Source organism: Rhopilema esculentum, chromosome 14, assembly GCF_057945365.1.
Source record: "Rhopilema esculentum isolate cy_ngs chromosome 14, ASM5794536v1, whole genome shotgun sequence".
Taxonomy (NCBI): domain Eukaryota; kingdom Metazoa; phylum Cnidaria; class Scyphozoa; order Rhizostomeae; family Rhizostomatidae; genus Rhopilema; species Rhopilema esculentum.
In genome coordinates this window covers 151,357-162,086 of record NC_142828.1, presented here as the reverse complement: position 1 = coordinate 162,086, position 10,730 = coordinate 151,357, and the positions used below count along the sequence as shown (strand labels likewise).

The 10,730-nt window shown below is 47.2% G+C and overlaps 2 protein-coding genes across 2 annotated transcripts; both read right to left on the bottom strand.

Moving 5' to 3' along the window:
- Nucleotides 1-4,398: 4,398 nt before the first annotated feature.
- On the bottom strand, nucleotides 4,399-7,554 carry LOC148958499 (uncharacterized). The gene has a single exon (XM_089112462.1). The coding sequence runs from the start codon at nucleotides 7,552-7,554 to the stop codon at nucleotides 4,399-4,401; it is 3,156 nt and encodes a 1,051-aa protein (XP_088968588.1).
- Nucleotides 7,555-7,610: 56 nt separating this feature from the next.
- On the bottom strand, nucleotides 7,611-8,972 carry LOC148958498 (uncharacterized). The gene has a single exon (XM_089112461.1). It carries the CDS (start codon nucleotides 8,970-8,972, stop codon nucleotides 7,611-7,613), a length of 1,362 nt encoding a protein of 453 aa, XP_088968587.1.
- Nucleotides 8,973-10,730: the final 1,758 nt, after the last annotated feature.

Genomic DNA, 10,730 nt, shown 5'->3' with positions numbered 1-10,730 from the left:
TTTAATGTTGGAGACAAAAAAGTTCCAAAGGAATCTGCCGATGACAATGGATGTGAGGATAAAAACAGCACAGAGAGCTTTAATGGCTTTACAACCATCAAAGAATCATGCCTGCAACTACAGCAAAAAATATGCAGCTGGGGTCTGATTCCTGGGCCATAGATCCTATGTCGAACTTAAAAAATCACATTTCCTCTGGAGAACACAAAACTCCAAAAGCACCTACCCTGAATGATCTTTTCTCAAGGCAAATAATTTCAAGATCTCAATTTTGAGCACCTTCAAAAACCTATTCCAAAAATCTATGTTTGTGGTGCAACTTCTACAGAATAGTTTGTTTTCAATTTTTATTTTGTGTTCTTTCAAGGAAATACGGAATTAAGACTTTCAACTGTTGTGATTAATATTGGACATCTGTTTTCGATGAGCTTTCTTGAATTCTGTCAAAAAAGTTTAATGAAGTAAGGTTTTTGCTTGGAACATGCATAACGATTCGAAATAAGTTAATCGGTTAGAAGTAAAAAGATTCAAATAAACTTGTAAAGCTAAAATAAGTATATCGCTATATAGTAATCAGCAATCGCGATACATCGCTATATAGTTATCAGCAATGAACGAATAATAAACGGAGATCAGTTTAATGAACTATATATACGTCGCGTAAGATATTTGCTTGGTGCACGCAAGTCCAACAAAATTGATTTGTTTGAATTCAGAAGGTTACATTATATTTGTAAAAATAATTGATTAGGTCGATTATAGGCAACAAAAGTAAACCATTTCAATAGTTAAATAAACTTTCAACAGTAAAAAGTAACGGAACCAGCACAAGCGCCGACACGAGCCCAGGTACCAGCACAAGAACCAGCATCAGCAACAGCACTAGCAAAAGCACCGGGTCCAGCACAAACACCAGAACTAGCATTGGCACCAGCACAGGTACCAGCACCAGTACCAGCACCAACACCACTACCAACACAGAAACCAGAACCAAAACCAGCACAAGCACAGTCACCAGCACAGTCACCAGCACAAGCACCAGCACAACCACTGGGTCCATTGCAAGTACCAGCACCAGAACCAGCATCAGCACCAGCTTCACCACCAGCACTAGCACGAGAAACAGGACAGGCAAAAGCGCCAGCACCAGCCCCAGCACCAGCCACAGCACCAGCACCATCACCAGCACCAACACAAGCACAAGGTCCAGCACAAACACCAGAACTATTATAGGCAAAAGCACAGGCTACAGCACCAACAACAGCACCAGACTAAATAACAGGAGAGGCACAAGCACCAGCACCAGCACCACAATCACCATCTACACCAGTACTAGGATAGGCACAGACGCCAGAACCAGCACCAACACCAGCACCTGCACAAGCAACAGTACAGGCACCAGCACCAGGACCAGCACTAGCACTACCACCAGAACCAGCCTAAGCACCAGCACCAACACCAGCTACAGTACCAGTACAGCAACAAGCACAAGCGCCAACACCGGGCAAAGGACCAGCATTAGAACCAAAACCAGCACCAGCATTAGCATCAGCACCAGAACCAGCAACAGCACCAGCTCCAGTACTAGTAACGCAACCAGCACAAGCGCTGACAACGGCCAAGGTACCAGCACAAGAACCAGCATCAGCGTCAGCACGAACAAAAGCACCGGGTCCAACACAAACACCAGAGCTAGCATAGGCATCAGCACAGGCACCAGCACCAGTACCAGCACCAACACCACTACCAACACAGAAACCAGCACCGGCACATGCACCGGGTAAAACACAAACACCATCACTAGCATAGGCACCGGCACCAGACACCAGCACTAGCAACAGCACCAGTACCAGCACCAGCATAAGCATCGGGTCCATTACCAGCACCAGCACCAGCACCAGCACCAGCACAAGCACCAGACTAAATAACAAGAGAGGCACAAGCACCAGCACCAGCACCACAATCACCATCTACACCAGCACTAGGATAGGCACAAACGCCAGAACCAGCACCAACACCAGCACCTGCAGAAGCACCATTACCAAAACCAGCACCAGCTTCAGCACTAGTAGAGGCATCAGGAAAGGACAAGCGCCAGCATCAGAAAGATCAACGGCACAGGCGCCAGCACAAGCACTAGCAGCAGCACCAGGAGGAGCACCAGATCTTTTACTAGTACAGACAGCTCTTTTAGTAGTAGAGGCAGCAGCACAAGTGCCAAAACCGGCCAAAGCACCAACACCGGCAACAGCACCAGCATCAGCACCAGCACCATCTCCAGCCCAAGCACCGGGTCCAGCACAAGCATCAGCACCACCACCAACACCAGCACCACCACCAGCACCAGCACCACCACCAGCACCAGCACCAACCTAAGCACCAGGACAGGCACAAGCTCCAGCACCAGCACCAACACCAGCACAAGCACTGGGTCAAGCACAAGCACCACCACAACAACCAGCACCTGCACCAGCACCAGCCCCAGCACCAGCACCAGCACCAGCACCAGCACCAGCACCAGCCTAAGCACCAGGCAGGCACAAGCGCCAGCATCAGCCTAAGCACCAGGACAGGCACAAGCGCCAGCACCAGCACCAACAACAGCACAAGCACTGGGTCAAGCACAAGCAGCAGTACCACCACCAGCACCAGCACCAGCCTAAGCACCAGCACCAACATGAGCACCAGCACCAGCACCAGCCCAAGCAACGGGTCCAGCACAAGCATCAGCACCACCACCAACACCAGCACCACCACCAGTACCAGCAGCAGCCTAAGCACCAGCACCAGCACCGGCTCCACCGCTAGTACAGGCACCAGCACAAGTGCCGGCACCGGCCCAGGCACCAGCAAAAGCAACAGCACCAGCACCAGCACCAGCACAAGAACCGCTCCAGCACAAGCACCAGAACCACCACCAGTACCACAACCAGCACGAGCATCAGCCTAAGCACGAGGACAGGCACAAGCGCCAGAACCAGCACCAACACCCGCACAAGCACTGGGTCAATCACAAGCACCAGCACCAGCACCAACACCATCACCATCACCAGCACCAGCATCAGCTCCAGCGCCAGAACCAACACACGCACCAGTTCCAGCACAAACACCAGCACTAGTATAGGCAGAAGCACAGGCACAAGCACCAGAACCAGCATCAACATCACCACCAGCACAGGCACCAGCACCAGCACAAACACCAGCACAAGCACAAGCACAAGCAACAGCACAGGCACTAGGACTAGCACTAGCACCACCAGCACCAGGACCAGAACCAGCAACAGCACCAGCTGCAGCTCTTTTACTAGTACAGGCACCAGCACAAGCGCTGCCACCAGCCCAGGCACAAGCAGATACAACAGCATCAGCACCAGCGCCAGTACATGCACCGGGTCCAGCACTAACAGCAGAACCAGCACCAGCACAGGCACCCGCACAGGCACCAGCACAGGCACCAGCACAGGCACCAGCACAGGCACCAGCACAGGCACCAGCACAGGCACCAGCACAGGCACCAGCACAGGCACCACCACAGGCACAAGCACAGGCACCATCACAGGCACCAGCACAGGCACCAGCACCAGCTCCAACAACATTACTGGTACAAGCACCTGCACAAGCGCCAGCACCAGCACCCAAACCAGTACCAGCTTGAGCACTAGTACAGACATTAGGACAAGCACAAGCTCCAGCATCGGCAAAAGCAACCGCACAGGCACCAGCACCAGCACTAGCACCAGCAGCAGCACCAGCTCCTGCACTATCATCAGCACCAGCACCAACATCAGCACCAGCACAATCACCAGCCCAAGCATCGGGTCCAGCACAAGCAACAGCATCACGACCAACACTGTGGGGAATTCTGCGTAGATAGCCCTGTGCTCGAATAGAATTCCCAGTGACACCAAATAACTCACAATTTTGTTAAACTCTCAATGATGATTCGCAATTCGTATTTCGTAATTCGTAAGTAACACCTACCGAAAGTTTACAGGTATATATATACGATTCTAATGGAAAGTTCTAGAACCTATATTATAAGCATGAGTCCACAAAACTACAATTAGAATTTACCTGAAAGTTCTGTCATGATGACGTTAGCAACCTATTACATAAGAATCTAAATTTACTACAGCTAGAAACCTCCCGAAAGAGCTAGAACAACTATTATGAGGCTAAATATAAAAACGAGGTTAACTAGGAAGTTCGATTAAATTAAGGTTGGCCTAAATGACGGATAGGATAATCGTTGTTATATACGTGTTTACATAAAGATTTAAATGTCATAATCAGTCAGCAAATATCAAAGGTAAGCTTCTCTAGAATGTTCTAAAACTTCTGACAAAGGGTACACTCAGATTTAGCACACACTCCCCCTATTAAAGTGTGACTACTGCTTTAATATTCCATACTGAGTTCGTCCTCTTCTTCAAGTGCCACGCCCATGATCCGATTCTTCGCGTTCGACTTCGCTTGTCTCTGAGGGCGACAGATTTCTGATGCATTTGGACTTTGTTTCGGCACAAAAGTTGGGGCTTCTGGATTGAGTGGTGTCTCCTGCACATCTTCTCCAATCTCCAAATCGCAGACTAGTTGCAGTGGTCTCTCAACGATGTAGCCGTTGCCCAGCCGTATCTTTAATCCTCGAACAGTGCCATCTGAGCCTTGGATGTGCTTCATAATCCTCCCGATCTTCCAATGAGCCTTGTTCTTTAAATCGTCTTTTAGAAGAACAACAGATCCTTTATTTGGAACTTCAGGGTTTTTATCGCTCCGGTGTCTTCTTCTTTCTTCTAGGGCCTTTATATACTCCCCCATCCATCTTTTACGTAATTGCTCTTTGGTTCTTTTTAGATGGATCAAACGTTTAGCTGGTCTCTCCTGCGGTTCCATGTTCTCGAAGTCTTCTTTCAGTTGAATGGAGTGACCCCCTCTTATGAGCATATTTGGCGTGATTACTGGTTGATCGAACTCTTCCCCTTGATAGCAGAGTGGTCGGTTGTTCATCGCAAGTTCCACGTCCAATAACACCTCTTCAAGCTCATGGAAACGCAGCCTCCCTTTTCCAATCATTTTCGCCAAGCTTTTCTTCATTATGCCGATAAGGCGTTCGAAGAACCCTCCCCACCATGGGGCTCTTGCCATGTTGAATCGCCAGCTGGTTCGTCGTTCTGCGAGATAGTTCATCAAGATGTGATCGTTCTTCAATCTCTTTAGCCATTTGCTTGTAGTGATGAATGTTTTGGCGTTGTCGCTGATCATCATCTTTGGTGTACCTCGTCTTGCCATGAATTCTTTGAAAGCGATCTTGAATTCTTCAGCCGTCATATCTTTACATAGCTTAAGGTGTACTGCTCTTGTGCTTGTGCAGGTGAATAGTGCCACGTACGCTTTCCCAACCTTATTCTTGTTCTGCTTGTATTCGATGGGTCCTGCAAAATCCACTCCAGTAACGGCGAATGGTTCATCCATCACAACACGGAAATCTGGCAGCATTGATTTGGTTGGGGAGTGTAGCGGTTTTGCTGAGAATCTTTTACACCAGTTACAATTTCGGACCAATTTTTTCACAACTGTTTTCAGTTTAGGAACCCAAAATCGGTCTCTGACGCTGGCCATTGTAGCTGATACGCCATTATGCAACACTTTCTTGTGATTCGCTGCGATGATAAGATCTGTTAACTTATGATTTCTTGGCAGCCAAATTTGATTGTAGTTTGGAATTCGACCATTATACCTCATTAGTCCGCATTCGTCTTCAGTGAGCTGACAATGCTTTGTTTCTCCAATTTGTTCTTGGGCTCTTTTGATCCAAAATGTCTCCGCAGTCTCGATTTCTTCTACTGTTATAATATTGTCCTTAGCTACCACCTCATTCTTCTGACATCTTCTGATAAACCGCATGATATACGCTGTAATTTTTAGCATCTTGTTGTAAGGATGTTTAAGCAGCAGTGTTTCGAGGTGGTTTGTCTCTGTTTCTGTGGCCATCAGCTGCTTTTTCTTGCTTCCCAACTTTTCTTTCAGTGACTGACTCGTCTCTCGTACTTCAGGTTGCTCAGGCCATTCTTCGTTGTTTATGAGCCAAAGAGGTCCTTCCTTCCAAAATCGATCAAGTTTCTTGGGGCTGACTCCCCTGCTCCCAAGGTCTGCCGGATTATCGTCGGTTGGGACGTAGTGCCACTGAATGAAATCCTTCTCTTGGATGGCTCTGGTTCTGTTTCTCACGTACTGACTCCATCTTCCTTGATCCTGTAGCCAGTGTAACACGGTTGTACTGTCAACCCATCCGTGAATTTCACTTATCGTACAATCAGACAGTGTGTTCTTTGGGTGACTCATCAGTCGGCTAAGCATGTGTGCTGCTTTTAATTCGAGTCGCGGGATTGACGTAGCTCTTGGGGCAATCCTTGATTTTGCTACTAACAGCTTGCTTTCTGCCTGGATACCTTCGTAATGAGAAACCACATACACGGCTGCAGCAACTGCCAATTTACTAGCATCGGAGAATCCATGCACAGTCATTTTTGATGGTTTTTCTTTTGTCACACTTCTGGGAATAGATATTGTTGGACATTGCTCCAGCTTCTTTATCCATCGGTTCCAGCGATCTTGAATATCTTTCGGTAATTCTTCATCCCATGACACCCTCAGTAGACATACTTCACTGTATATGATCTTCCCAACAATGATCACCGGTGCTGCGATTCCTAATGGGTCAAAAATTCCGTTTATTGCTGAAAGCATTTTCCTCTTCGTAACAATATCACCATCCAAACCTTCGATGCAATGTTCGAAACTGATTTCGATCATGTCCTTTGACTTGTTCCATTTTATTCCAAGGATCTTTGTTTCGTCAGCGTGTGTTCCAACAGTGGTTTTTGCATATGTTTCTTCTACATTGGCCTCTTGACGTACTTCTTCGTTATGCTCTACTAGATCTGCGTTGCTGTGCCATTTGTGTAAGGTGAAGCCACCGGCTGCCATAATCTCCCTACTTTCTTCTTTGAATCTGATCAGCTCTTCCTTGTTGTCGGCTGAACATTGGACGTCATCAACATACGTATTCTTCTGCAAATGTTCCACAGTCTTTGGATACTTGTCTTTGTAAAGATCCAGATGCTTGCTTAACGTCGCCCCCAAAATGTAAGGACTTGAGGCAGACCCAAATATCACTCGAGTGAAACGGTATTCTTCGATCGTTCTGCTTTCCAAATCGTTGTACCACAATAGGCGTAGAGCATCCCTATCTTGTGGTTGGATTTTGATCTGTAAGAAGGCCCTCCGTATGTCTCCCGTGATACAATACTGATGCATTCTATTCTTCAAGAGAATGTCGAATATCAACGGCTGTAAAGGCGGTCCGGTTTCCAGCAGGTCGTTCAAGGAGGGATCTTGTGAAGTGTTCCTTGCTGAACAATCATACACGATCCGAAGCTTGGTGGATTCTGCGTTGTCCCTTATCACTGCTTGGTGTGGGATCCAATGTACTATTTCGCCAGTAGGTTTATCTGGAACCCTCTCTATGATCCCTTTATCCAACTGCTCCCTCATAATTGCATCATATTCTTCCAGCTTCCCCAGTTTTTGCAGTCTTCGTACTGTACTTGCTAGCCTTGCCAACGCCAATACCTTGTTTGTTGGTAGAGATCCTGCGCTCTCCTTCCAGGGGAGTCGAGTAATGTAGGTTCCATCAGGAAGGCGTTCCAGTCTTTCCATGAAGTCACTGTGCCATACATCTGCTCGATTGCTCTTCTTTCGGTTTTGAAGGGGCGTATGTTAAGTTGTCGAATTAGATTTGTGCAGATGTAAGAGCTTCCAGCGCCACTATCGAGCATTATCCTTGCGTCTATGCCATTTACTTTGGCCATCAGTGTTGCATGGATCGTCGTGGTTTCCTCCATTGCTCTCTTTCCCTTCTCATTGGCAAGATATGATGCTGAACTACTGGCCTGTTCTCCTCCGAATGGGTTGCTGCTGTCACAAACCGATGTATGATGTCGTCCTCCGCATTTAATACACCCTCTTGGTCTGCACTTTGATGCCACGTGACCCGCACTTGTACAGTTGAAGCATAGGTTCTTTGACTTCAGCAATTCCTTTCTATGTGCTACATCTAAAACCTTGAAGCAGTCCTTGCTACGGTGATTGTTTTTTCCACAGTAAACACAGATAGTTCGGAAGTTCTTCTGTGATGCGCTAGCCAACATCACCCTGTCACTGCCCTTGAAGTCTCTCTTAGGCTCTGCTGACCTCCTGCTTGCTTGCAAACTGGATTCTCCTGTTACTGGATGTCTGTCCACGTATTTTCTCAGGTTCTCTACGAGTTGCTCTAAGTCCCATTCCTCCCAGTCATCGTCTTTAGAAACCAAGGCCTCTTTTACCGGTCCAAGCTTGTCCATAACGGTGTAGACATGACTTTGTGCTGTCTGTAGTTTCTTCATTGTCGCCAAGGTTCGTACAATCCTTGCCAGTTTGTTGTAGAACTCGTGTATATCTCTTGTTTGGTTGACGTTAACGATTCGCCCCAGGCCTTCAAGTTCTTGAATCAGCGCTTTTCTGACTTTGATGTCTTTTCCATAATTGGTCTCCAGTATCCTCTTCGCTTCCTCGTATCCGTCAGGCGTGTGCGGCAATCCAAGAATGTCATCACGGGGCTTTCCTTGCACTAGCTCCATCAAATAGTTGAATTTGCTAATCTCCGCTATTCCTGATCCGTCCACTTCTACTGTAAACTGGTTCCAAAAGCGAAGCCAATCCTTGAAATCCCCTTGAAATGGTGTTATTGTGTATTTCTGCAATTTCACTGTTGGCTGTTTCTGGGCTAGTTCCATATTGTGTGATTTGGCGTTTTCTTGCTCCATTTGTAGTTTTCTGCGCATCCAATTTTCTTCCATTTGTATTTGCTTCTCGCGTGCCTCTTCCTGTTGTTGTTGTTGCTGTTTTGTAAGCCTTGCTGCTTGTTCCATCATCTGTCGCTGTTTTTCGAGATCTTCCTGGAGCTTGTGTTCATTTTCCCTTTTCTGTATCACGTTTATTCTCTATCTCAGTTGAGTTCTCATCTCTTTGAATGGGTTGATTTCTTTCTTTTGTTTTTGAGACCATTCTCGTAGTGCTTCAATGGTTAGATCTTCCGTTTCCATAATGCAGTTCATTGCTTTGTCCTTTCCGGTTTCTAGTTCTTTTATTGCTTGAGTCACTCTTTCCAACGATAACTGCACTTCCTCGATGTCCTGTGACTGTAAATTCTCCGAGATTTCTTCAAGAAGTATTTGTTTCAGTAAAAGTTCTCTTTGAAAATTGTTCTGGACTGCCATTTTGTTGTACTAGTGTTTCCAGCTTGTTTTCTTGTTCAATGTCCTGGCAGGGTCGCCACTTTTAGTGTGGGGAATTCTGCGTAGATAGCCCTGTGCTCGAATAGAATTCCCAGTGACACCAAATAACTCACAATTTTGTTAAACTCTCAATGATGATTCGCAATTCGTAATTCGTAATTCGTAAGTAACACCTACCGAAAGTTTACAGGTATATATATACGATTCTAATGGAAAGTTCTAGAACCTATATTATAAGCATGAGTCCACAAAACTACAATTAGAATTTACCTGAAAGTTCTGTCATGATGACGTTAGCAACCTATTACATAAGAATCTAAATTTACTACAGCTAGAAACCTCCCGAAAGAGCTAGAACAACTATTATGAGGCTAAATATGAAAACGAGGTTAACTAGGAAGTTCGATTAAATTAAGGTTGGCCTAAATGACGGATAGGATAATCGTTGTTATATACGTGTTTACATAAAGATTTAAATGTCATAATCAGTCAGCAAATATCAAAGGTAAGCTTCTCTAGAATGTTCTAAAACTTCTGACAAAGGGTACACTCAGATTTAGCACAACACCAGCACCACCACCAGCACTAGCACCAGCCTTTGCACCAGGACAGGCACAAGCGCCAGCACCAGCACCAACACTAGCACAAACACTTGGTCAAGCACAAGCACCAACACCAACACCAGCACCAGCACCAGCACCAGCACCAGCCTAAGCACCAGGAAGGCAAAAGAGCCAGCATCAGCAAAAGCAACGGCACAGGCACAAGCACCAGCACAAGCACAAGCACCGATTCTAGTACATGCACCAGCACCAGCACCAGCACCAGCACCAGCACCAGCACCAGAACCAGCATAAGCACCAAGACAGGCAGAAGCACAAGCACCAGCACCCGCATCAGCACCAACACCAGCACCAGCACCAGCACCAGCACAAGCTCCTGCCTAAGCACCAGGACAAGCACAAGCGCCAGCACCAGCACCAACATCAGCACAAGCACTGGGTCAAGAACAATCAGCAGCACCATCCCCAGCACCACCAGCACCACCAGCAGCACCACCATCAGCACCACCAGAACCACCAGCAGCAACAGCATCACTAGCCTAAGCACCAGAACTAGCACCAGCACCAGCAGCAGCAGCAGCACCAGCAGCAACACCAGCACCAGGACTGGGTCAAGCACAAGCACCACCACCACAACCAGCACCAGCGCCAGCACCAGCGCCAGCACCAGCACCAGCACAATCACCAGCAACACCACCAGCACCAGCACCAGCCTAAGCACCAGCACTAGCACCAACACCAACACCAGCACCAGCCTAAGTACCAGGACAGGCACAAGCGCCAGCACAAACACCAGAACCAGAACCAGCACCAGCACCAGCACAAGCACCAG

Coding starts and splice junctions, on each gene's coding strand:
- LOC148958499 (XM_089112462.1), bottom strand. CDS start 7,554: ATGAGGGAGCAGTTGGATAAAGGGATCATAGAGAGGGTTCCAGATAAA.
- LOC148958498 (XM_089112461.1), bottom strand. CDS start 8,972: ATGATGGAACAAGCAGCAAGGCTTACAAAACAGCAACAACAACAACAG.